This window comes from Neomonachus schauinslandi, chromosome 1 (assembly GCF_002201575.2).
Source record: "Neomonachus schauinslandi chromosome 1, ASM220157v2, whole genome shotgun sequence".
Taxonomy (NCBI): domain Eukaryota; kingdom Metazoa; phylum Chordata; class Mammalia; order Carnivora; family Phocidae; genus Neomonachus; species Neomonachus schauinslandi.
Window position 1 is genome coordinate 210,523,934 of NC_058403.1, and position 27,169 is coordinate 210,551,102.

Consider the following 27,169-nt stretch of genomic DNA (forward strand, 5'->3'; position numbering starts at 1 on the left):
CTTATTAAAAAAAACAACAACAAACATGGGGCATATTTTCCCATAGAGACTGACACAACAAACTATAAATAAGCAGTAAGAAAAGCCATTCGTAATTTTACCACCTAGAGTTATAGCCCCCATGTTATACTGACATACACAGACATCCTCCTCTATTCTGCTATGTATATACATGCACCGTATTTACTGTATAAAATGACACTGTACCATCATTCTGTGATCTTGTCACTTACTATGTTATGAACTTATTTCCATATTCTTTAACAGCATTATACAGATACCACCATTGATCTAATTAATACGTATGCGTGGAAATTCAAGAAAATGCTTATAAAGATGAACATCCTGGCAGTTCTTTTCGTACATAGGCAATTACCATTTTAGAGCATATTTCTAGAAATGGCATTCCTAAAACAAAGGGTGTGTATATTTTTAAGACTTTTATTAAAAACAAAGAACCCACATATCATCAAGATGCCCCAGAGAAAGGTTGTTCCAATTCATACAGTTCCATCAACAATGAATATAAGTGCCAATCTTTCTGAATCTGTTAAAACCAGCTTTATTTCTTACCCTTGCCAATGTTCTAGGCAAAAAGGAATACCTTTTTAACCTGAATTTATCCTTAGGTTGAGTATTTTTGTTCAGGAGGTTGGACTCATTTTCTGGCTCACATTACAGTTTTTAGACAGATTTGACTCCGTTGCTTTGAAAAATGAGGAAATAATTTCCCCTTAACTTCTTTCACTCAACCTTTTAGTATTTCTTACGGAGAGATTAATTTTAGAACATTCACAATCTGTTCTGAAGACAACAGTTCACAGTGGGCAGGCACACTGGCACATTCATCTAAATAGCATTTTGTGTGGAGATCTGCCTTTATTTTTTTGTATTAATTATAAGGATGAATTAAAAAAAAATAGAAATATGTAAAGGATAATAGAAATGCCACGGCTGAAGAGAAAATGGAAATCACTAGCCACGATAATCATGAAAAATGTAGGGGAAAAGTGAAAATTTTGATCTAAGAACAGGCCTGCTAAAATTAAACTGATTGACTCTTTTCATTGTGAAGAATAAAATCCCACGTATGAAATACGAGACCATGTCTCAAAAGCAGAGTGTAATACCCAGTAAGGTTACGTGCTTTGGAGCTATAGCTCCTTATCACAAAGGCAGTGCTCAACTTCTTTTGTGACTTAGTCACAAAACAAAAAAAAACCTCACTTCCCTCAAGACCTTCTTCCCAACCTGAAGATGGATTTCTTAAGGCCATTAAGTGTTTTTTTCAAGAAATATAAGAGAAATAGACATTAACTTGCTCATATTTTAGGATTAAACTTGTAAGTATATGAAACGTGTAATATTCAGGGCAAAAAAAGGCGGGGGAAGGAAGACAAAAAACCGAAACCTAATCATTTATACCATAATTGAGTTTTTTTTTTTTTTTAAAGATTATATTTATTTATTTGAGAGAGAGAGAGATAGCGAGAGCAGGAACACAAGCAGGGGGAGTGGGAGAGGGAGAAGCCAGCTTCCCACGGAGCAGGGAGCCCGATGCGGGGCTTGATCCCAGGACCCTGGGATCATGACCTGAGCCAAAGGCAGACGCCTAACGACTGAGCCACCCAGGCGCCCCCATAATTGAGTTTTTTAAAAAAAACCTCTCGGGCGCCTGGGTGGCTCAGTTGGTTAAGCGACTGCCTTCGGCTCAGGTCATGATCCTGGAGTCCCTGGATCGAGTCCCGCATCGGGCTCCCTGCTCGGGGGGAGTCTGCTTCTCCCTCTGACCCTCCTCCCTCTCATGCTCTCTGTATCTCATTCTGTCTCAAATAAATAAATAAAATCTTAAAAAAAAAAAAAATAAATAAAAAAAAAATAAAAAAAACCTCTCTCCGGGATAAGAACTTCCTTATTACACGTGTTACCTGATTTTTCCATAGTCTTTTTTTTTTTTTTTAAGCTTTTATTTATTTATTTGCAAGAGAAAGAGAGAGCACAAGCAGGGGCAGGGCAGAGGGAGAAGCAGGCTCTGATGCGAGGCTCAATCCCAGGACCCTGGAATTGTGACCTGAGCTGAAGGCAGACGCCCAACCGACTAAGCCACCCAGGAACCCCTGATATTTCCATATTCTAATTTCATTCAGAAATATCTTTCAGGAAATCTGAAAGGTTTTTCAGGAATATATTATTTAAAAACACAGATCATGACACTAATAATAGAATTCAATACATTATGTGCAAATAGCCTTAGTGGCTGGCTGGGAACACCACTGCCATTTTGTAATATCTAAGACAAAATATGCCTTGAGCTTTAAAAAATGTCTGAACTCAACTCAATGGTCTCTATGTAAATATACCAGGAAGTTGCACCAGCAGCATTTCCACAGATTTATATTTGATAAAGCTGGTATCATTCTAGAATATATACATTGGTTTTTATCCAGTTCTATCCCAGTTACTAGGAAAAACCTAAGTAGGTCACCACAAACTTGCAACCCTTTCTTTCTCTCTCCCTTTCACAAGAGAGGCAGCAGGTTTCCAACAAGCAAAATCAGTTTTCCACTTTCACAACCACCTTTGCTCCAGAGCAGTAGCACAGATACACTGCAGCCTAAACCTCTTGGGGGAGGGGGAAATGCTCTCAAGTAAGAAAGGACCAGAAGGGGCGCCTGGGTGGCTCAGTCGTTAAGCGTCTGCCTTCGGCTCAGGTCATGATTCCAGGTCCTGGGATCGAGCCCCGCATCGGGCTCCCTGCTCCGCGGGAAGCCTGCTTCTCCCTCTCCCACTCCCCCTGCTTGTGTTCCCTCTCTCGCTGTCTCTCTCTCTCTGTCAAATAAATAAATAAAATCTTTAAAGAAAACCAAAAACAACCCCTATTAAAAAAAAAAAATTAATTTTCAGTATATATAGAAAACATAACCCTGGCTGGGAAGCTTATCAAGAAGCACTATTTGGGAAAAGGCACCCTACTTTCTTTTTCTTTTTTTTTTTTTTTAAAGATCTTATTTATTTGACAGAGAGAGACACAGCGAGAGAGGGAACACAAGCAGGGGGAGTGGGAGAGGGAGAAGCAGGCCTCCCACGGAACAGGGAACCCGATGTGGGGCTTGATCCCACGACTCTGGGATCATGACCTGAGCTGAAGGCAGACACCCAACGACTGAGCCACCCAGGCGCCCCAAGGCACCCTTTCTAAAAAGGAAAAAAATGCGCTTAAACCAATGCAGAATTGATTTGAATGAAAAATACAGCTATCTAGAATAAACCAGATTGCTGTCTTTAGTACCAAGGGAAAAGGTGCCCCTCAAATCCTTTCTCCAGAGGAAGGTCCTCTTCATTCCCAGCCTCCAAACTCTAAGGCTCTACTTGCCCTGCTCTGGCATCCCTACCCTGTTTCTAGCTTTCATGCCTGGGGTTCCAGCTCCTCTTCCCGGCTGTACTTCTGCCTCAGGGATCATCTCCAAACGCACCGGTTAGACTGCCTCCTCTGACTTCTGCTCGGATTCCAACACAGCACCCCGAGTGGCCTAATGCATGTGGGCAGGTCGTTACTTTTAAAACGTATTTGATTATACAAATACATTTATGTAATTATCCACTCAAAGAGTCACACTCATTTCACTGTCAATTTTACTTCACTAATAAAAGATTCATGCTCATAAATATTTTCTTGCACTACATATTAATCCATCCCCATCTTTTACTTCATACTGCGAACGTTGCTTAGTTTAGTGACCCCAGTGCAAAGAGGCTTTATTAATCTACCATATCCAACAACTGCCCATTTCCTCACATCCTTGCTAATATGGGATATTAGGAACAGTATAAATTTTTATAAACGTAAGAGACAAAAATGATAATTCTATTTTTATATGCTTTCCTTCAATTACTAGCAAGAGAACCTTTTTTTGTATACAGGTCATGTTTGTTTTTACTTTATCTGTGAACTGCTTATTCACAGTCTCTACTTGCCAACCGGACTGCATGTTTTCTTTACTAAGATGTAAAAATACTTAACGTTTTCTAAATATTCATATTCTATAATACTTTTTTCTAAGCCTGTTGCATCTGAATTATTTATGTTTTTTGCTGAGAGGATTAAACCTTTTATGCAGCTGAGTTTATTTGCCTTTTTGTCTTGCTTTTAGTGTCATTTCAGGTCTCCCTCACCACGGTGACTATGAAAGTGCTACCCTAGCCAGAATTTCTATTTGCCATGGAAGGAGGAAGAACAGACCTTTCCCCACCATCAGATACACAGCCAACTGTTCCAGCATCATCTACTGAAAAATCCTTAGAGCCACCTTAAAAAAAAAAATTTTAGGGGCGCCTGGGTGGCTCAGTCGTTAAGCGTCTGCCTTCGGCTCAGGTCATGATCCCAGGGTCTTGGCATCAAATAAATAAATAAAATTTTAAAAAATATATATTTTTTAGGTAGGTTCCACACCCAACGTGGAGCTTGCACTCACAACCCTTGAGATGAAGAGTTACTCACTCTAACAACTGAGCCAGCCAGGCAACCCCAATGCCACCTTTAAGAGGAACAAATCTTCAAAATTCCCACTGTTTGATGTCCTACTATTAAAATTTTTTTTTAAAGATTTTATTTATTTATTTGAGAGAGAGAATGAGAGAGAGAACATGAGAGGGGGGAGGGTCAGTGGGAGAAGCAGACTCCCTGCCGAGCAGGGAGCCCGATGCGGGACTCGATCCAGGGACTCCCGGATCATGACCTGAGCCGAAGGCAGTCGCTTACCCAACTGAGCCACCCAGGCGCCCCTAAAATTCTTTTTAATATTTAAAATATTTAAAATTCTTTTTACTATTTATTCTTTTTTTTATTTTTTAAGATTTTATTTATTTGACAGAGAGAGACACAGCGAGAGAGGGAACACAAGCCGGGGGAGCGGGGGAGGGAGAAGCAGGCTTCCCACCAAGCAGGGAGCCTGATGCAGGGAGCCCAATGCGGGGCTCGATCCCAGGACTCTGGGATCATGACCTGAGCCGAAGGCAGACGCTTAACAACTGAGCCACCCAGGGGCCCCAATTTTGGCTATTCTTATACACTTTCTTTTTAGATCAGCTTGGGGCTAATCGACAACTTTCTAATATGAGATCATCACATCTACGAAAACTTTCTCAAAATTAGTTATGCCACAGGTCTTAAATATTTCCTTTTACTTTGCCACTTAAGAACACTAAACATAGATTTTTTTATATCCATCTTGCTTAACTCTTTGACTCACAAGTATCACTGCCACCTGCAAAATCCAAGAGAATCAATTAATAAACAATTTTAACTAGCTAGCAAATTTAGTTGGTGCACTGCTCATATTAGCCAGAGCTTTACTTTTTTCACGTTTCTGAAGCTGTCACTGGCTAATTTGATTGCTTCATCAGCATTTAATTTCATGAGGCATATTCAGTCCAACAGACCTTACAAACCCAGCACTGGCCTACAAGGTACCACTCTCCACAAAAAAGAACAAGGGTGCCTAGAAGAAATGGCTGATTCCCAGGGTGCAGCAGGAAAGTACAAGAGACTGGACTACTCTATTCTGCCAGAAAGTAACAAAGTGCTCAAAGAGTGATATGGATATGTCAAAAAGACACACAAGTCAGCTTGAAGGGCTCTCACTGGAACAATCAGAACATCAAAATAATCATCACAAAGGTTTATAACTTACAAAGTAAGAATCTCTAAGTTTCTCACTGATAAATAAGGAAGAAGGGCAGGCCATCCCTTATGGCAGAAAACCAACTAATAAACGTAGATAGGATGATAAATTTAGAAAATCACCAGTGGAGGGGCGCCTGGGTGGCTCAGTTGGTTAAGTGACTGCCTTTGGCTCAGGTCATGATCCTGGAGTCCCAGGATCGAGTCCCGCATCGGGCTCCCTGCTTGGCAGGGAGCCGCTTCTCCCTCTGACCCTCCCCCCTCTCATGTGGTCTCTCTCTCTCTCTCAAATAAATAAATAAAATCTGAAAAGAAAATCACCAGTGGATAAGAATCAGTGGGTGCTAAAACTAGCTGAGGATGAACAAGATATTTACAGAAGTCTCAAGGTATCTTCCCCACAGATACAATTACAAAGGGTAAGATAGTAACTTTCCAGTGGAGAAACCTGACCAACAGCACTTTTAAGTTACTCAAATGGACAGCATGTGCCTCCAGAGGATATGCGGAGGAAGAGAATATGGAGGTATGAGTGAAGTTTCTGGTACTGCTGACAAAAGTATATAATTTGAATCTAATGAGAGAGAAAAAAAAATGAACAAGTAAATAAATCCCAATTCAAAAAACCTTCAAAGCCTTCAAAACAAATGGTCTGTATGCTTCAAAAATGGCAATACAGGAACACAACAAGTCTTAGAAACTGCCCCAGATAAAAGGAAACCAGAGAGACATGACAACTGAATGCAATGCATGACCCTGGATTATTTTAACTTTTGAGCTATAAAGAACCTAGTATCTAAAGATGTCAGCTTTGGCAACTGTATCCACGTTAATGTCTTGATTTTGACAACTAGGTCTCTGTAATACCCTTGCTGTCAGGCAATACCGCAGTATGGGGGGCAAAGGGGCCCATGCCAGCCATTCGTTCTGAAGTAGTTCAGAAATGAAAAACAAACATACATACATACATAAGGAGGTGGGGGGAGGATAAAGAAATTTAGTAAAATGATAACATCTGAGGAGGCTGGATGAAGGACACATGAAAATTTTTTCTGATTCTTGCATCTTTGCCCTAATATTAACCTGTGTCAAAACAGACCAACAGCCCAGCAGCACAGGATCAGAAAAGAGCTAAAAAGCAAACATAAACTTCGCTTTTCCAGTTACGTTTACTTTTCTGATAATTCAAAAGATTCTGCTTAAGAGATGACTGGTATGAAACTACTCTGGAGAAGTGCTGAGATTGCCTGACATACACTCTAGGATTGTGATTAAAATAATCAGTATGATTTCAAAGCATTTTCAGTTTCTTCAAACGGGCAGAAGAATGAACCTTATTTTCATTAAACTCTTGCTAATATGTAAAAGGTTGTCGAAAATAATTCAGTAGAATGTACATACTTGCCGTACCAAATATCAAAAGGTACTGTAAAGCTCAGGAATAGAACAAATTATGCCAAGCAAAGAACCAGACACAAAAGAGTTTGTATTGAAGGGTTTCATTTTACATGAAGTTCTATAACAGGCAAAACGAATCCATCATAAAGTAATAACAAACTTTTTTTGGGGGTGGGTGGGTATTAGGGGGCTTAGGGGAGTGTGACCGGGGAAAGGCACAAAGAATCAGTCAGAAATGGTCCATACTTTGATCCATACCTACCTCACACCATATGCAAAAGTAAATTCCAAATGAACTGAACATCCAAGTTAAAAAAACAAAACCATAAATATTACTCTACAACGTAGAACGTAGAATACTTTTTATAATTTTAAAGCAAGGAGGACATTTTATTTTTTTACCTTTTTAAAATAACTAAACTTGGGCGCCTGGGTGGCTCAGTTGGGTAAGCGACTGCCTTCGGCTCAGGTCATGATCCTGGAGTCCCGGGATCGAGTCCCGCATCGGGCTCCCTGCTCGGCAGGGAGTCTGTTTCTCCCTCTGACCCTCCTCCCTCTCATGCTCTCTGTCTCAAATAAATAAATAAAATCTTTAAAAATAAAATAAAATAAAATAACTAAACTTTAAAAAAAGATTTTTTATCTATTTAGAGAAAGAGTGTGCAAATGTGCAGGAGCGGAGGGGAGGGAGAGAATCTCAAGCCGACTCTGCGCTGAGCCTGACGCGGAGCTCCATCCCACGACCACCCACAAGATCATAACATGGGCTGAAATCAAGAGTTGGATGCTTAACCAACTGAGCCACCCAGGCACCCCAAGGAGGGCCTTTTAAAACACAACATAAAGTCTAGAAACCAGGGGCGCCTGGGTGGCTCAGTTGGTTGGGCGACTGCCTCCGGCTCAGGTCATGATCCTGGAGTCCTGGGATCGAGTCCCGCATCGGGCTCCCTGCTCGGCGGGGAGTCTGCTTCTCCCTCTGACCCTCCTCCCTCTCATGCTCTCTCTCTCAAGTAAATAAATAAAATCTTTAAAAAATAAATAAATAAATAAAGTCTAGAAACCATATAGGACAGGTTGACAATGCAGCCTGTATTAAAGATTAAAACTTGAATGACCAAAACATCACGAAGAAGTTAAGTCGAATGACAAACTAGGAAAAAACAATTCCAACATTTTAGAGAGCAAGCCCTCAGAAGTCATCAGTAAGACAAACTCAGTAGAAAAGTGGGCAAAGGGCATTAAAGGCAGTTCAGAAAATACAGATGGCCCATTACCAGAAGCGGTTTAACCTGTAAAGAGATGTAAATTAAAATTTTACCTGTGGAAAAACGCAGATAAATATAATACTTTTCTCCTACGTAAAAGGCAACACGTAACAAGATAAATAATCCTCAACATTCAGTGAGAATGTAAACAGGCACCCCCTCTCTGTTGTTGGTGGAGATATTAGCAGTACAGCTGGTTGGAAAAACTACTTTTCAGTAGCTATTTCAAAATCAAATGCACATATCCTTGACCCCATAATTCTACTTCTAATTAAGTTATCACAAAATAGGGCACCTGGGTGGCTCAGTCAGTTGAGCGTCTGCTTTGGACTCAGGTCATGATCCAAGGGTCCTGGGGATCGAGTCCTGCGTAAGGCTCCCTGCTCAGCTAGGAGTCTGCTTCTCCCTTTGCCTCTGCCCCTCCCCACTGCTCGTGCTCTCTTGCTCACTCTCTCAAATAAAATATTTAAAAAATTATCAAAAAATGTATTTCTTTTTTTTTAAGATTTTATTTATTTATTTGACAGAGAGCACAAGTAGGCAGAACAGCAGGGAGAGGGAGAGGAAAAAGCATGCTCTCCGCTGAGCAGGGAGCCTGATGTGGGGCTCGATCCCAGGACCCTGGGATCATGACCTGAGCTGAAGGCAGCCGCTTAACCGACTGAGCCACCCAGGTGCCCCCAAAAATGTATTTCTTTACACAGAGACATTTCTGGTTCATGGCAGCACTGAAAACTGGAAATGCCAAGTCAAAACTGGAAAAAATCTCAACAGTTTAGTAACAAAGGAGACTGATGAACCAAACTGGTACACTGATAAGAAACGTTAAAATAAGCTGTTTAAAAAAAGGTCTTTTTATACTTGCAGGCACTATGGAAATACGTCCTTAATGTGGTAAGGGAAAGAAACAATCTAAAAAATATTTTGTAAACTAAGACCTTTTCCTTAAGGAAAATATATATGCATAGTTTTTTTTTTGACAGTGAGAGAGACAGCAAGAGAGGGAACACAAGCAGGTGGAGTGGGAGAGAGAGAAGCAGGCTTCCCGAGGAGCAGGGAGCTGGATGCAGGGCTTGATCTCCAGACCCTGGGATCATGACCTGAGCCGAAGGCAGACGCTTAACCGACTGAGTCACCCAGGCGCCCCTTTATATATTTATTTCTAAAAGACCACATACACACATAAAAGTCTGGGAAAGTATGCCCAACCTTCTAATAATGGGTTACCTCCTTACTAGGAAAAAAGGAGCTTCTACATTTTACTTAACGCTTGTATTTAAAAAACAAAACAATTTTTTTTATCAGAAAGAAAAGAAAACACAAAAAGAGGTCCAACAGGCTCTATTTTCCATCAGTCTGACTGTCTTTCTGTGATTTTCCAGTACTCTTTACCCTGGCAAAGACATTTACTTGGGCAAAGCCAAAAATGCACAATGTACTATGGACCACAGAAGTGACTTCATTCCAAAGTGAGGTCACCTGACTGCTGTTGTCCAAGAGCTTACACCACACAGTGTGGCTGACAATTGGTCCCTGCTTCTTAAGACATTTCAAACCCAATTCTTCACCACTGGCTAGGTAATATGAATATTTCATTTTGTTTGGGGGCCTGAGCAACAAAGCCACCAATTACCAAGAGAACTTTTAGAACAGTTCAAATGCCCAGTTTTAGCTGATTCTTTCTTTTTTTAAAGACTTTTATTTATTTGAGAGAGAGAGAATGAGAGAGAGAGAGAGAGAGCATGAGGGGGGGAGGGTCAGAGGGAGAAGCAGACTCCCCGCTGAGCAGGGAGCCCGATGTGGGACTCGATCATCATGATCTGAGCCGAAGGCAGACACTTAACCGACTGAGCCACCCAGGTGCCCCTAGCTGATTCTTTCTTAGAACAGTAGTTGAGGGGCGCCTGGGTGGCTCAGTCGTTGGGCGTCTGCCTTCGGCTCGGGTCATGGTCCCAGGGTCCTGGGATCGAGCTCTGCATCGGGCTCCCTGTTCGGCAGGAGGCCTGCTTCTCCCTCTCCCACTCCCCCTGCTTGTGTTCCCTCTCTCGCTGTGTCTCTCTCTGTCAAATGAATAAATAAAATCTTAAAAAAAAAAAAAAAAAAGAACAGTAGTTGAATGTTACTGAATTAAATTACTAAGTAAATATTAAAGAACAAGAAATACAAGGAAGATAGAGCCCCTCCCCTCAATAATCTCATTAACATGGGGCAGAGTGACATTAGCATTAAAGCAAGGTCTAAGGGGTACCACCTGGGTGGCTCAGTCGGTTAAGCGGTTAAGCATCTGCCTTTGGCTCAGGTCATAATCCCAGGACCCTGGGACTGAGTCTCACACTGGGCTCCTTGCTCAGCTCCTTGCACAGCTCGCGTGTGCATATGCGGCTGCTCTGACAAATAAAATCTTAAAAAAAATAAATAAATAAATAAAACAAAGTCTAAGGAACCAGGTCATCACTCTGCGGAGGGCTGAAGGTAGGAGGAGTTGCTACTGGTGGGATCATAAGGCATCTGTTGATGAACAAGGACCTGAATGCAGACACATGGGGAGAGGGGTAGGCAAGGAACATAAGCACTGGGCAAAAGAGGACCAAGAGAGGGAAGCACATGTTCGGGGCCTCACTAAAGCCCAGGATGTAGTAGAGGAAGGCTGAAGGGGAGAAGAGGGAAACGGAGATTTGGGTCAGATGATAAAGATCACTAATGCCATGTGGAATAAATGCATCATTTATGCACTAGGCAATTTTGAAAGCAATGTCTGTGAAAGTGACAACTGTTTTGGCCAGGTGGTATTTAAAAGAGAAGTCAGAGAAACAGGAGACCCAAGCAGTCCTAAATACTCTCTATGTAAAGAAGGTTAAAAGTCTGGATAAACAAGGGCTGCTGAGAGGCCTAATGAAGCAATATGTTAATATCCCTTCCATCCTGTCTGAATTCCTAAGTACCAGAAAAACAAAATACACTAGAGAAATCTTAAAAGAAATGCAAAGTTTCATTCCAGGCCCTCTGGATTCACAGGGTAGCTCACAGACCCCAAACAGCCAACTAAACAGGCTCACTGGCAAAGGAAAGAATTGTGAAGAAAGTTCTTAACATTAGCAGTGCTTATAAAATCCTTCCTACCTTTGCTGGATCTCTTTGATGTCTTCTTGTTTCCTTCGGAGGTAATTTCAATCTCATCAGGATTACCCCCCTCATCTTCAATTGCCTAAAGGGAAGGTTAAAAAATAGTTTAGCAAAAAAGGCAGCACGCAGACTCGACTTCCACCGAAACTTCAGGTTGCTGACCTGGAAAGGGCTTCCCCCCACCCATCTGTTTTCTTGCTCTACCTTGGAACAAAGGCTCTGGAGTCAACTTATTTCTTAGTACACCACAATCTAGTCCATCCTGGACTAGGGACCCAAGGGAACTCAAAAAGGAAAAAGCACACTCTTCCCTTTCCTATGACTTCACCCAGCGACGTGTTGTTCGACCCTCTGTGACTCCCTCTCCATGCCATGCCTACACTTGGCACTGTCTGGACAGAATACTCAGCTAACACTCACTCGGCTGAGATCGTACTGTGTGTGCCATGAGACTGGACATGACCCATACGACCTCATCAGATCAATCACATCTGTGACTGACTTCAAAGGTCTTGCTCTTAACCAGCAGGGGACCTACCTGAAAGGGTACAGAATTATAATGATCGCTTGGCAAGCCCCACCTCCCACCGAAGAGCTCATCATTCCTTTGAACAGCCCGCACCCACACTCAGCACAGCGCATAGCCCCGAGGAGGCCCGCAGCAAATGGTTACTGAGCGTGTCATCAGTGTTATCCTTGGATACTGGGCTTCACTTTTAGGTTTTACTGATAACCCTTTCTCTCTTTACTGTACTATCCTGTGAGCACAAGTTCTGTTTAAACCCACTTCAAATAGCATGTCTTTTTTCTAGACTATTTCAGAAATTCAGATCTTCAGGAGTTTCTCAGCATCGAAGTCTGAATTTGCAATGGGGCTTAGGGACTCCACATCTGAACTGTACCAGGAACAAAGAAAATCTCTCTTCTCTCCGAAGCCAGGGTGAGGAGAAGGAATTGGGAGTTCTGCTCTGGGATTAAGGAAAACACAACCAGAAAGTCCCTCCCATTCTTCCTGGCAAAAGAGGATTCTGGAATACTGCTAGAACTGCCCCAGACAGGAGGTGTACCATTTTGCCCCTCAATATGTCTCCTCTGGGTGCAGTGTTTACAGGATCATCCCCAGGGACACTGTAGGCTATGAGTCATCCTTACAGAGCTCGGGGAACTACTCTTTGTGCTCCTTCCGCCTTTTCCTCATTTGCCCTTTCTGGAAAAATCACACACACAAAAAAGGGGACACTAACTAAACTAGATGGTAGAAGTAAAAAACAAAATCAGTTAATTCTAGACTCACTTGAATAAGGTAGCATATTAACATAGTCGCTGATGATATTTATGTCCTATGACCACACCCCTAAGAAAATGAAAACAGGGAGAAGAAATGAAGAATGGCTCCGAGATAATAGTGATGGAGGATCCTTGAAGTCACATACCAATTTCAGCGACCAATCTGACAGGAAGGTTCAATGCCATCCTATCAGCTTTGCAGTCTTGCAGACTGAGTAAAAAGGATAAAGGTCCCAATTTAGCTTTGCTGACTGGAGGCCCTGCTGGCAACCCTCAACCTTCCACCATTTTTTCTAGAACATCTTGGTTGACGAACTACCTGCCCCTACTTGAGTAAAGGAAGTTAGTATCCATAGTGAAACAAACACAAGATCAAGTTAGAAAAGCCCAACTGACTTTGGACTAATCAACCCACCATTTTCAAGCCCTAGCTTCCTCATTCAGAAAATGGGAAACAATCCCTACTTCCCCTTAATATAAGCAATCCGTAATAATTAATGCCCTGGTCTTCAGTTGTTTGGGAGCCAGGAGGGTGCAAAGAGTCACAAATCACACCGTCTGCAGGGGTTGGGGGTAGCGATGCTGAGATTACACGAGAGAGGTCCCAAAACGAGAATAGGTCAATGGGAGAAAAACAAAAAAGCCAACGAGAATATGAAAAAAGGGAAGAAGGACCCAAACATTTAATTAACTGCTCATGCTTTTCACACCCATCCCTCAGAACCCCTCAAGGTAGGGATAAGAGTCCTGGTTTTGCAAATAACAAATGATGGCACAGAGAAAAAAATGAATTGTGTCAACGATCGTTATCTTCATGTACCACGCAGCATGCCAAACCCGTTTCGTGCAATCTCGTTTAATCCTAACACGAAAGCACGATCTTTCCTTCTCTTTACAGGATAAACAAGCTGAGAGAGCGTTAAACGTCTTCCGTGCCCAAGATCAAGCCTCTGAGACCCGGAAGAGACCCAAGACCAGACACAGGGACGAGAGCCCCCACTCTGCCTGCCTCCTAGCAAAGTCCTGAAGCTGTCTTCACGTTCTCCCTACCAACGTCTCTTACGTTTCAGCTCGCTATCGCAACAGTACTTCCTTTTCCGTGCTATTTCCCCGACCTAGAGCTTGCAAATTCACAAACCGCTTTTTTTTTAAAACCTTTGAACAGGCTCTTGGCACATTTGCCCAGTAAACTAGACTCTTCAAAGTGCGTCGACCCTAACGGGCCATGGAGCATCGGAATCTCCAGAGGAAGCCCCGCGGCCAGCGCGGGCTCAGAAAATCGCCCGGCCTGGGTCCCAGTCCCTACGCCTCGTCTCCACGGCCGTGTGACCTTGGCCGAGTCCCCCCACCTCGCCCAAGAAATGAGGGCTTCCGGGTTTCCCGTCATTTTTGGAGACTAGGGTGGGCCGCTGAGAGGAAGGCCCTCCGCGCAGTGGCCGGTGAAGAAAACAGGAACCCTCGGCCTGGGTGCCCTGTCGTCCGCCGCCGCAAGGCCGCGGCGCCTTCGCCGGTTCGCGCCCAGATGTTCCTTCCTTCCCAGGGCGGCGCTGAGGTTCGCACCCGGGCCCAGCAGGGCTAGGAGCTCCCGCTAGGGCCTGGGAAGAGTCGGGAGAAGCCCGGAGCTCCCGGCCAGAGGCAGGCCCCACAAGGGACCGGGGGCGGACCCCGAGACCAGGGGACCGCAGTCGCGGCCGCCAGGACCCCCTTCTCATCTCCTGCCCGCCCCCGCAGGGCCCCAGTTCCACCTTTTTGAGCCGCTCCATCAAAACGCTCTTATTGCCGCTCGAGTCCAGATTCCGTTTCCTCAGCTCCGCCCGCAGATCGATCACCCGCAGATCGCTGAGCCGCCGCGTCCCGGTTTCCGACGAGGCAGAGCTCAAAGCCGCTGCGCCCGCCGCACCCGAATCGCCTAGTCCTGAGAGAGTCTCCGCCATTCCAGGGACCGTGGCTCCACCGCCCACTTCACACAGAACTGGGCCGGTTTTATCTGGGCACCTAGCACAAAATGGCGCCGCCTGCGAGGGAACCGCTCCAGCCGCCCTGGCGCGCCTCCCTTCTGCGCAGGCGCACCCGGCGCGGAGCCGACGCTGCCGGTCGCGTGTGCACATGCGTGGTGAGCGCTCACAGGGATGTGCGCAGGCGCATTGCATCTCGCCAGCCTCCCGCCGCGAACGGCCGTGACACATGCGTGCTGCAGTTACGGCGCCTGCGCGTTGTGGTGGGGAACGTGCGGTTGGTCGACGCGCGAGCGCGCGTGCTGTTAAGAAAGTTGGCATGTGCGGCACGCATGCGCTGCCGGAAAGCGGGGCGGGAGGAAGCGAGTGCGTTTTCCTCTTAGGCGGCGCCATTTTGTGCTCAGAGCCGCTACAGCCGCCAGCGGTGTGGGAAGTGGGTGGCGGGGACGCGAGACCTGGGATGGCGGAGACTCTGGCAGGGTCCGGCGAGTCGGGTTCTGGCACAGCCGCTGTCGGGTCGGGTACCTCGGAGGCTGGGACGCGACGGCTGAGCGACTTGCGGGTGATAGACCTGCGGGCGGAGCTAAAGAAGCGGAACCTGGACACGGGCGGCAACAAGAGCGTCTTGATGGAGCGGCTCAAGAAGGTGAGGCGGCTCGACGTCCCGGGGTGGAGCAGGGGGCCGCGGCACGCCCCCGCGCCGACCTGTCACCGCGATTCTCGGACGCGGGCCCCCCTCCACCATTCCCCCTTGTGACCGACCCCGGCCCGAGCTCGCGGGGACCAAGGGGCCCGGCTGTGTGACCTTGGCCCGTCACCGCCCCTCTCTGCCTCGCTTTTGATCCTCCTTCCAGCTGGTCGCCTCAAGAGTGCTGAAAGCGCGTCCTTTTAGCCGCCGGGTGGCCGCCTGGACTTCTTCCGGGCTCCAGCTGGAGACTCGGTTCTGTGACCTTGGATAGGTGCCTTCTCCTTGCCCCTCAGTTTCCTCCCATGGAGAACGGATGAGTAAAGAGCCTTTGCGATCTTACGGGAGAGGGAGTTGTGCTTGTTAATACTCCAGGACTTCTGCTCTTGTCATGCCCTCCCCTCCACCGCTATTCTTCCATGGCTTCTCGTTAGTGCCTCGTAGTCTTTCTCGCTCTACCTGAGATAGATGTCTCCCCAACGTGCTTCTTAGAGTGTTGCTCCATCTCCCTGCTTCTTTCTTGCACCGTTTTGTGTTTATGCCCCACCTGGCCGCACTCAACCCCACGTTGAGTATGGAGGAATAGCTGTCTCCCCAACCAGAGCAAGCTTGTTGCAGAGCTTGAGTTTACCATTGAGTGTCCAGTCCTGTGCCAGTCCGGAGGAAGGTGCTGAGCAACCCTACACACAGACACACACACACACCCCACTCCCAGTCTGTCTGGTGGGTTTTCTCCCCAGAAGTCAAGCGTGGCTTGTGGAACACCACTCAGCCCTTTACAGATGGTGGACTTAGTGGACCTAGTGCAGCATCTCTGTTACTGTTACCGTTATTAAAGTGGAGGGTTGGGCAATTTCTAGTTTAAGGGCCATTTTGGAACTGGTCATTGACCTGGACCCTGGAGCCCCAGTTCACACATCCCTTTGTCTTTTGTGCTTAGGGCCCAGAGAGAACCAAGTTGTGCTAGGTTCATCCTGTGCCTTTGGGCTGGCAGCCCAGATAGCAGAACCAGAGTTGTTGCTCTTTGCAAGGAAGTGTTTGACTTTGTTTGCTGGGAAGTTGTTACTTAACAGAGAACAATGTGTGCCCTGCAGGTCTCCACAGTGTTGTAAAGTTTCATCTCTTCTTAATAGGCGGTTAAGGAAGAAGGGCAGGATCCTGATGAAATTGGTGTCGCGTTGGAAGCCACAAGCAAGAGGACAACAAAGAGATGTGTTAAAGGTATCTGCTTGTACTTATTGCTGCTGGAGGCCTGAGCGTGTAGAGAACTTACTTACAGATTAGTTTTTTAACACCGCTTCTGTCCTCTGGGCCCAGAGAATGTCTTTGGCCTTCATTGTTCCCATCTAACAAGTAGGCTTGGTTCTCACCACCTTACAAGTAGCTCTGTCAGGAGTGCTGGGAGGAGTAGAGAGAGATGCAAGTGTTACGTAAATTAAAATTGAAACGTGCGTTAAAGACGTTTTAGCTCTTGTCATCGGGATTCAAAAACAACCAGAGTAAGGCACGCTCTTAAAGCTGCTCTGAGCAACCAAATACACTACGTGACTTTATTCCTGGGAAGTTGAAAAACGGGGTTTTAAACCAAAGAAAAGGACACCAATCTGAGACGGAGTAGAACCCACTATCTTTAAGGATACAAAACAGATTGTTGGAGTATTTTCATGCAGCCTTTTTTTTTTAACCAGTGAGGTTTTGTTTTGTTCTGTTTTGTTTTTTTAAGATCTTATTTTGAAGTAATCTCTGCATCCGACGTGGGGCTCGAACTTACAGCCCTAAGATCAAGAGTCACATGCTCTACCAACTGAGCCAGCCAGGTGCCCCACAGTGAGATTTTTTTTTTTAATTGAGATGTATTTCACATCTATAGAATTCACCCATTTACAGCGTACACTTCATTACATTTTAGTATATTCACAAAGCTATGTGACTGTCAACACTATTTAATTCTGGAACATTTTCATCGTCACAAAAAGAAGCCCCCGTGCCTATTAGCACTTGCTCCCCATTTCCCCCTCCTGCGGACTCACAGTGTGTAATTGACCGTTCAATTTCATGTAAATAGGATCATGCAATATGTGGTCTTCTGTGCCTGCTTATTCTGTTGAGCATGTTTTCAAGGTTCATTCACTTTGTGACATAGATTAGTGCCTCATTTCTTTTTGTGGATGGTACTAGCTAATTTTGGAAGCATTTAATTCCCTGAAACTTTGAAACCTTGTTACCCTCCCTGGCTTTCATCCTCATTTTTATATGGGTGAGGACAATATAATTGGGACCTTCCATGTGATGGGGATTATTTTCTTGAAAGGTGCCAACATAAAAATTGTCATGGCTGGATGTACCCTGTTCATCTGAAGAAGAGTTAAACTTAGGCAGTGGAGGACAGATGCTTAGAAAGGGAAAAGAAACCAGCTTGTAGCCTTTTCAGTAACTTTAATATACTTTATATAAGTGCTTTTCTAGGAAGACTTTTCCATGACTCATCTGTTTAAAACTTTGTGTGTTTTATTTATTTTTTAGGATTTTATTTATTTGACAGAGAGATAGCGAGAGGAGGAACACAAGCAGGGGGAGCGGGAGAGGGAGAAGCAGTCTTCCCGCCGAGCAGGGAGGCCGACATGGGACTCGATCCCAGGACCCTGGGACCATGACCCAAGCCGAAGGCAGATGCCTAACGACTGAGCCACCCAGGCACCCTTTTATGTGTGTTTTAAAAGCTTAAACTTTTTAGTTAGGTTATATAGAGGAGTTACATTTAAGCTGGATTTTAACACCTCGATGTGATTTTGCTGCTCTTGTAATGGTCAAGTATAAATGCTGACTAGTCAAGTGAGTGCAGACTGAGAGGTGTGTGTCGATTTAAAAGTTCTTAGTGGAAGTTTTTAAGATAGGTGCTCCTTTAAAACTTGAGAGGTTCAATGCTTACTAATCAAAGTGTTCTTGGCTCTTAACAGGGATCTTTGCATCATTAGACTAACCAAACCTTAGCCGAGTGCTTCCAATGTGTGTCTGAATGTCTGGATTACGGTTTAGGTGATGGTAAAATTGCTTGAAGTTATCGTTTTGTCAAAAAAGCTTTAATAGTACTTACTTTTGTTTGTATAAAGGGATGTTGGTCCCAGTATAGATGTAGCTGGGATTAGAAGGGCACTGGTCCTTTCCCTTTCCATTTTTACTGAGAAGTCACCAAAGGCCCAGACAGGAAACCGGTGGCCAGGGCCCTGGGGCAAAGAACAGCTCCTATAGGTAGTTGAGCTAGCATGTTCTTTGTAGGTGTCCGTACACATAGTTACATGAAGCACTGGACCCTCGTGGTGTCCTGTTCGAAATTAGGTCTTCAAGATTACATAAAAGTTAAAAGGGCTCAGTCAGTTAAGCATCTGCCTTCAGCTCGGGTCATGATCCCAGGGTCCTAGGATCGAGTTCCTCATTGGGCTCCCTGCTCAGCAGCGGGGAGCCTGCTTCTCCCTCTCCTGCTCTCCCAGCTTGTGCTCTCTCTCTCTCTGTCAAATAAATAAATAAGATCTTTAAAAAAAAGAAGTAAAAAGCTAAACTTTCCAAGAAAAAACTTCATTATGAGTTAGGACAAGAGACCTTCTCTTGTCTTAACTCATTTAAACAGGCAAAATTTTTGAAGCTTGTGGGTATGTTTTGAAAGATTACAATTTTGAGTTAGGTTTTCTAGCATCTTTGTCTCCCGCCCCTTCAGCTTTTAGTTAGCTGAAACCAGGCCCTTGGAATTGGGGCCCGGCCTCTCTGCCCAGCGTTTGTCATCCCCCCTCCTTTAGGGCACTTTTGAAAGGTCTGCATCTCTCCTGTTGACATCCGTTGTGGGAACTGCTGGCTACTATTTAAAGGCACTGAAAGTGGGTGCTGCTACCAAACATTTTTAGGACCTCTTTTAAGAGCTGAACCAAATTCTCATGTGTCAAATGCAGCTAATAAACCTGGTGGTGTTGTGGGGAGTATTAACTGAGAGAGCACAGTGCCTGACACTTAGGAAAGCCACACATCTTGAATGAGTATTCGTAATGATGGTGCAGAAGGCGCTTCAGGGGTACACACTGCAGTTTGGGTCTTTACTCAGAGATTGATGTCTCCTGTTTAGTTTTCTCATTTCAAAAAATTATAAAAAGGGTACTTCTAGACACTTTAGAAAACGTAAGAAGTATGCATATGAAAATAAAATTATCTCTGATGTTATCACCCGGTATTTTAATCCCTGTTGGTGACTGCCTGAGTCGTTCTCGTGTATATTTTATAAATGCATTTTCACACTCCATTGTATACATGCTGTTTAATAAAAGTAGAACTACTGTATATGGTTTTTTGATTTTGTGGGCATTTTCCTGTGGCATTCAATATTCTTTATATTTGGAAGCATAATTTTTTTTGAAGTTGTAAGACACTGTATGGTGGGCCACAGTGTTTTGCAAACTTGGCACTGTTGACAGTTTGGGGTAAGTAATCCTTTGCGGTGGGGCACTGTCCTGTGCAGTATCTTATGTTGAATAGCATCCCTGGTCACTACCCTAGCTGCCGGTAGCATCCCCGAGTTGTGACACCAGAAATGTTTCTAGTCATTGCCAAATTCCTCCCCACTTCCCCCTTTGAGGACAACTGGTATCCCACATACAAACAGACTGTCATGATTTGTTTCCCTTTTGAATGTTTGGGCTGGCTACAGTTTTCTAGATAGATGACTTAAGTTTTTAATTCCTCATCAGACATTTTCGTGCACGCCCATATTGGGGGGGGGATTTCTAGAATAAAAAGTATACACGTTTTTGAGGCCAGAACCTGAGCATTATCTGACTGAAAAATTACTTTGTAATTAGGACAAAAGATGGAGGAAGAAGGTACAGAAGACAATGGCCTGGAAGAAGATTCCAGAGATGGGCAGGTATGTGGCGTCCACGGCAGAGACATTAGCAGGAGCTCTGTGACCAGCCACCCGACCGTTGACGCCTTTCGTTCTCTTGACAGGAGGATATGGATGCAGGTTTAGAGAGCTTGCAGAACCTTGACATGATGGATGTGGGTGTGTTGGAAGAAAGCGAAGTTGAGAATAGCAGTGCTCCCGACTTTGGGGAGGACGGCGCTGACAGCATTCTCGGTTCCCTTTGTGATAGCAAAGAATACGTGGCGGCCCAACTGCAAGAGCTCCCGGCACAGCTCACAGAGCATGCTGTAGGTAACTTGAAGACATGGTGGAATGTGCCAGTAGCCCCGGGACTCCTCGGGGCTCCTCAGCGCTCGCGGGCTGCCGCTGGGAGTGAGAGCTCACTGGCGGTTGATTAAGTAGTGCACCACCGCGTCCACAGTCACCAAAAACACGGAGTTCCGTGTCTAAAGCCTCATGGTAAATTATATCCATTTAAACTGCACGTAAGTCAGAGGTTAACGAACGGCTCACTTCTCTACGATCCTGGGGAGTATTTTGATAAAAGGGTGGGAGGCCCTTCCGCAGCATGAATCGTAAAAGGCTGACACTGTTGGTGGAAGTATTTTCCTTTGGAAAACAGGAAACAGAAAACAGTTGATAATCTCAGCATTCGGTCATCCTGTTGGTTTTTTTTTAAGATGTGCTTTAGGCACAAGGTTAGATGGTTCTATTAAAAGACGGGAAAGAGTGAAGGAAAGTATTCGTGCCCTCAGAAGCACCCCTCCCGTGAAAAGAAAACCACGCTTAATGGCCTAGTATATAAAGGAGAGCTTGAATTCTGTTACCAATATTGCTTTTTCAAGCTTTCGTTTGTAGTATTTGGCGGAGAACTCTGGTGGCCATCCTAAAACTGATTGCCATTTTAATCTTACTACCTTGGCATACTCAGCCTCTTAGTTTTTGTGTTTTGGTTTGGTTTTCTGTTCTCTCTCTCTTTTTTTTTTTTAAAGGCACTAAGCTGGGCAGGGGGAAGGGGGGCCCTTGTAGGACTGGACTTTAAACATTAAAGGTCAAAAGTCAACAAACTCCAAACGTCACTGCCCCTCAGCCTAGGGTGCCATTGAGCAACTGACTTGCTGGTCTTGGCCTCTCTCAGTGTGATCCTGTTGTGTGTTAATTATTTCCAGAGCATGGACTTGGCTTCTTACCTTTTGGTTAATCCAAGCATCCCGGTCATAAGCTTCAAACCTGGGAAAGGAAAAAAAAATACATTTGAGAAGGCATGTTTTTGTATTTCACTCAAGAAGGTAAAAACCTGTCAAATCGAGTGACATTTAAGATAGTAGTTCAGTTAAATGTTTTAAATAAAGCACCTTAGGTAAAAGTGCCCAGTTACTGTTATTTTTCAAAGTATCGTTGCCAAGTAAAATCGGAGAAGTGTGAAGTTTTTCCTTTTGCTTTTGAGCTCTGCTCTGGAAATCGTGTCCGGGTCACATATGTGGACCACCAGGAAATAGACACTGCATGGGAACTGAAAGTGTACCTTCCTGGGCCAGTGCTGACCGAGCACCTGCTGTCTGTGAGACCTTCTCAGGGGTGCAGTACCGCCCAGTCATGGAGCAGGCAGGAAGGCCGGCGAGAAACCGAATAATCCAACAGTGGACTTGTAGATGGGTGGGCAGCTTGAGGGAAGTAGACACGTGGGTCCCTTAGAAACTGGTGAGGTGCAGGCCTTGGAATTCACAGCTCTGTCTCCACTACGTGGTTCTCTGTTTTGTCTTTCAGGTGGATGGGGAGGGCTTCGAGAACACTTTGGATGCTTCATCATTGGACTTCAAAGTACCTCCGGTAAGATACCATTCTGGTGCTCCCTGGCTGGAAACATTATGTGAGCGGTTGATTTTCCATGGTGAAAAAAGATGTGTGTCTGTGTAGAAATGATTCTGTGTAAAAATGATTCGTAAAATGAGCTGAGTGCCTGGGGTAAGAGGTTGAGCCAAACAAGTACAGTCCTACTGTTTGCATTCGGTGGGGACAGTGTTCATAACCAGCAAGAAAATGACTAGAAAAGTTCGAGGGAGAAGTTGAGGTGATTGGGCCGTAAGGCTCTCAGAGGAAACCCCACTCAAATTGAGGTCTGACCCATGGGTCTGGAGTTAGCCGAGTGAAGGGGAAAAGAGGACCTTGGGCAAGGAGGGAGAGTGGCTGAATGTAGGGATGGAGGACACAGGGTGGGGGCAGAGACGCAGGGGTGAGGTTGCAGACGTGGATGGGCCTGACTACCCGCGTCTGTGGGTCAGGGAAAGGGTTTGGCCCATTGTCTTAAGTACAGTGGGAAGTCAGTGGAAGGTTTTGGGAGGAGTGAACAGATGGTTTTGTTGACAGGTTCCAGTTATAAATAACAGCTTATTTGGGGAGAAATCGATCTCAAATCTGGTATGACATACAAAACATTCGCCGTCTGTGCGACCTCTTACTGTGGCTGTCTTTGCTCTCTCCGGAGGCCACTAGGTCAGCTCAGACTTGGGGTGGGGTGGCCAGACCCTCCAGGGAGAATTGAACAGGCCGAGCGTCACTGCTGCCTGCCTGGCTTTGCTGGGGAGAGGCCAACAAAATGGGCTTGTCCTCACCGAATCATCCCAGAATGGAATACGGTCGTTTTGAGTGGAGAGAGTTGTTTGAAACAGGTGTTTATTCACATGTGATTGAAGCTGTGTCTGCCAGGGAAGTGTATTTGCCCAGTTTTTAAGTACTTTGTGGAATTTTTTTCTCTTTTCTTTTTTAAAACAGGATATTGAAGAACCTCTATTGGAGCCAGGTACTGATAAGAGAAACACGACAGTTAATGGTTTGAAAGTTTTCCCACTCTTTTTTCAATCTATCTATATATTCTAAGCTGTGTATGGTCGCGTAAATGATTTTAATGGTGGACAATCCAGATCGTACAAGGATCAGAGATTGGAAACCCACTCGTATCACCAGATCTGTGGAAGTGCCGTTCTGGTTTCTGGAGGTCAAATATATTTGGTGAGATGTAGTGATTATTTTCATCTCTCTAACCACGTAGAGGGGCATTTAAGTAATTCCCCCGGTGATTCTTCCATGTGTTTCTACACATGAAACAGATCTTGTGATATTTTGCTGCAGTCTTTTTGATTACTACAGTTAAGGCAGGATAAAGTGGTTGTCAGGGCACTTATAACCCGAGAAGTGACTGGATTCCAGAAGAGGAAACAGAGTCTCTTCAGGAAAATTTTCAACGCATTACTCCCCTTGTGGACTGCGTTTATCTCCCACCTTGGAAGAGTTTCTGGTTTGCGTATTGGACTGTTCTGTTAAAAGAAATTCAAAGAAATTTGGAAAGTGAGTTGTCATCAAATGGCGATCGCATTCGGTTCGGCACCTTGGACATTGGAAAACTAAGTCTGAAGACCCACACTTGAACAAAAACAGGAAGAAGACTGTCGAGAAGCAGCCATGTGGTTGTAGGTGTTTGAATCTGTGGGGGCCTTTTCTCTTCCATGTAGCGTAGCGGCTTCCTGTAGCAGTCGGTTGGAGCGCAGGTAGTGTAACCGGTGTAACTTTGTGTACCCGCGGGTTTTCCAATCTCTGTGTAGCTAGCAGTTCTCTTCGTGTTAGTGTGGCAGCCGTGCCAGTTCCGCATTTGTGATTGCTTTATTTCCCTGGTAATTAAACCTTGTGCCATTCTATTCCTGTTAAATCCGTAGAAAATGAGAAAATACTCGACATTTTGGGGGAAACTTGTAAATCTGAGCCAGTAAAAGAAGAAGGTTCCGAGCTGGAGCAGCCCTTTGCACAGGATACAAGTAGCGTGGGGCCAGACAGAAAGCTTGCGGAGGAAGAGGACCTTTTTGGCAGCGCCCATCCGGAGGAGGGTGATTTAGATTTGGCCAGCGAGTCAACAGCACAAGCTCAGTCGAGCAGGGCAGACACCCTGTTAGCGGTAGTGAAAAGGGAGCCCGTGGAGCAGCCAGGCGATGGCGCGCGGACGGACTGTGAGCCTGTAGGGCTAGAGAAGCCAGTTGAGCAGAGTAGTAAAGCCTCAGAGCACACGGAAGCCTCTAGCGAGGAGGCCGCGGAAGCGCCCCCGGAAGCCTCAAGCCCAGGCCCCAGAGATAGCAAAGAAGACGTGAAGAAGTTTGCTTTTGAAGCTTGTAATGAAGTCCCTCCGGCTCCTAAAGAGTCCTCAGCCAGTGAGGGCGCTGATCAGAAAATGAGGTTTGTTTTTTCTCAGTTTTAGACCAGACGCTATCTCCTTTTCATTGGTCATTTAATGACACACATAAGCTGTTTTTTCTGCAATTGGCCAGCCAGACTGATGCAATTGTAGTTTACTTCTAAACCATGTTTTATTTCTCGTTGTGTATTTCTAATGGGTGAATCTATTTCTTTTCTTTTTCTCAACCTACTATGGTTGTGTTCTTAAATTGTTAACGGCTATCTTCAGCTAAATCCAATTGACTTTTAAGAATCTGACATGGTATTTTGGGGGTCACATTTCCTAGGGAAGCTTGCAAAGGTGTCTTAAAATTTTATTTCAGACTAATTTTCTGGTAGGTATTCAGTTTTTAGCACATACCATACTTTTAATTTAGTTCTCTTTCATTTTGTTCCCATCTGAGTAACATTCGCTTTTGTCTCTAGCTCTTTTAAGGAAGAAAAAGATATAAAGCCAATCATTAAAGATGAAAAAGGTATGATTTAATTTATGTGGCAGGGAGCCGCCTACGGATCCCTTATTTGGGGAGGGAGGGGCTTACAGGTACCCACACTGGGGATCCGGTGGTTGGTTTCATGGAGGATTACTGGAAGTAACCATCTAACAGTATCTTGAGAGACTAGATTGAAATGTTGGTGAGCTTCTGTGGTTTATGTCTCTGTTGTGGTTTTCATTTATGGGATAGTGAAAATCCCAGTGCACCGCGTCCTATTACAGTCCCATTCTGCCTGTTAGAATAACAGAACAAGATTGCAGAAACTGCCATCCCGGTTGAGAATTGGTCATCAAAATTCATTTCCATTTGTAAGTGACGAGGACCTGATGATTCCTTGAGTAAGGGAACGGTTTCTGCAACCTCTATTCCATCCTGAAATGCTTAGACCAGGAGAGTTGAAGTGGGAGGTAGCTGGGGTCTAAGAGCGGGCTGTGTCCTGAGGCAGGTCGTGCTTCTATCTGGCCTGGAGGCCAAGCCTGACCCTCTCCCTCCTGCAGCAGGTCGCACCAGCAGCAGCTCTGGCCGGAACCTATGGGTCAGTGGACTGTCCTCCACAACTCGAGCGACGGATCTGAAGAACCTTTTCAACAAGTATGGGAAGGTGTGTGCCCCCCCCCCCCCCCCCCCCCCGCCAACTTCTCGCCACCCAGCCTCTGTTTGGCGTTAAATAATGAACTCAAGACTGTGGAGAGTTCTTTCTTCTATTGTTAGTTTTGTTGGTGGTCTTTTCTGTGTGTGTGTGTATGTGTGTGTGTGTGTGTCTATGTTTTTCCCTTTAAAAAAACAAAACCACGAGGGAGAAAAGGCTCACCTGGTTTTGGGTAGTGTGTCTTGTTTCTTCGCTGAGAGTGGGTAATAGGCAGCAGATAGTTCATCGTGTCACAGAAAATGTATATAAATAGCTACGTCTGAACGTTCTTATTCTAATTTCTCTTAAACTGCTCATTTTTTGGCTCATACGAAACTTAAAGCCGGCATGCTGAATTTTTTTTCCCAAACAATAAGTGAAGAGTTGGCTTTTAATATTCCTGCATTTTTTTTTTTAAAGATTTTATTTATTTATTTGAGAGAGAGAGTGAGAGAGAGAGCACAAGAGGGAGGAGTGGGAGAGGGAGAAGCAGACTCCCCGCTGAGCAGGTAGCCCGATGGCGGGACTCGATCCCTGGACTCCAGGATCATGACCTGAGCCGAAGGCAATTGCTTAACCAACTGAGCCACCCAGGCGCCCAATATTCCTGCATTTTTAAATACATAGCTCAAGAACAGGAACATATTGGGTTAAAAATAAATCAACAAAGACTTGGTCCACAGGGGCAGAAAGAAAACATTACCATTCAGAAGCCTTGCAGGGACTCGAGGACATTTAAAACCCAATTTTCGTTGTCCTGGAATTAGATGGTGAAACAGTCTCACCTTCAGCCAAGAGGACCACCCTGGTCCTGTGGGTGCCTGTGGGGGCATGGCGCCCCTTGTCAGGGAGGAGCTGCAGGGAGTCCAGGCGGAGCTTTGCTGGATGTCCTGGCTGCCGTGGGCATTTCTCTGCCCAGGTCTGTGTCCCCGAGTAGGAGTTGGCGAATGTGTTCGTGACTTAAGTGGACAGGACCCAGAAGAAGCATTCATGAGGTGAATTTTTCTTCACGGCGAATGTCTTTCGGAAGGGCTTAAAACTGGGAAGCTGCAACCCGTCCTCAGTTAGTTTGTTGACTTCCTTCTTGATTGAGGCACCAGTTGTGAAGCGTAGCTGCTGTGAGGGCGCTGGCCTAGATCTTACAGGCTGCTGGAGAGAGCATTTAAGTAAATACAGCATGTGACGAGGGATTCAGTCAGGGACGTTACAGCCTGCCATCAGTGTGTGGGAGGGAGACCGAGTTTAGATGGGGGTCTGGGGTTCAGCGCACCTTGCTGAGTAAGTGCTCTTTAAGCTGAGGCCTGAGTAATGATAGAGTTGGCCCTGACCACAGAGCTCGGCATTGAACTAAAGCCGTGGGACTTAGGCCCAGTGGTGGGACGAGTCTGTAATTTGGATGAACTGATAAGGGATGCCTGAGTGGCTCAGTTGGTTGGGCGTCTCCCTTTGGCTTGGGTCATAATGCCAGGGTCCTGGGATCAAGTCCCATATCGGGCTCCTTGCTCAGTGAGGAGCCTGCTTCTC

The 27,169-nt window shown here is 45.2% G+C and overlaps 2 protein-coding genes across 9 annotated transcripts in view; one reads left to right on the forward strand and one right to left on the reverse strand.

Moving 5' to 3' along the window:
- Positions 1 to 14,838, reverse strand: part of SAFB (scaffold attachment factor B) — a 37,039-nt gene extending 22,201 nt beyond the window's left edge. For 6 of the 7 annotated variants that reach the window (XM_044916513.1, XM_044916490.1, XM_044916477.1 and 3 more), the window contains exons 1-2: positions 14,499 to 14,838; positions 11,464 to 11,548 (exon numbers count right to left, since the gene is read on the reverse strand). In XM_044916513.1, the coding sequence (XP_044772448.1) occupies positions 11,464 to 11,548; positions 14,499 to 14,687 (274 nt within the window). In that variant the 5' untranslated portion in view covers positions 14,688 to 14,838. Of the gene's footprint in view, positions 1 to 11,463; positions 11,549 to 14,498 lie in introns of those variants that run through there. The other variant, XM_044916545.1, reaches the window with a different exon arrangement.
- Positions 14,839 to 15,103: 265 nt separating this feature from the next.
- SAFB2 (scaffold attachment factor B2) overlaps positions 15,104 to 27,169 on the forward strand; it is a 33,204-nt gene continuing 21,138 nt past the window's right edge. The window contains exons 1-9 of one of the 2 annotated variants that reach the window (XM_021705044.2): positions 15,104 to 15,354; positions 16,527 to 16,614; positions 20,235 to 20,299; positions 20,383 to 20,586; positions 22,067 to 22,129; positions 23,072 to 23,099; positions 24,010 to 24,520; positions 24,947 to 24,996; positions 25,515 to 25,618. In XM_021705044.2, the coding sequence (XP_021560719.2) occupies positions 15,169 to 15,354; positions 16,527 to 16,614; positions 20,235 to 20,299; positions 20,383 to 20,586; positions 22,067 to 22,129; positions 23,072 to 23,099; positions 24,010 to 24,520; positions 24,947 to 24,996; positions 25,515 to 25,618 (1,299 nt within the window). In that variant the 5' untranslated portion in view covers positions 15,104 to 15,168. The remainder of the gene's footprint in view (positions 15,355 to 16,526; positions 16,615 to 20,234; positions 20,300 to 20,382; positions 20,587 to 22,066; positions 22,130 to 23,071; positions 23,100 to 24,009; positions 24,521 to 24,946; positions 24,997 to 25,514; positions 25,619 to 27,169) is intronic. The other variant, XM_021705045.2, reaches the window with a different exon arrangement.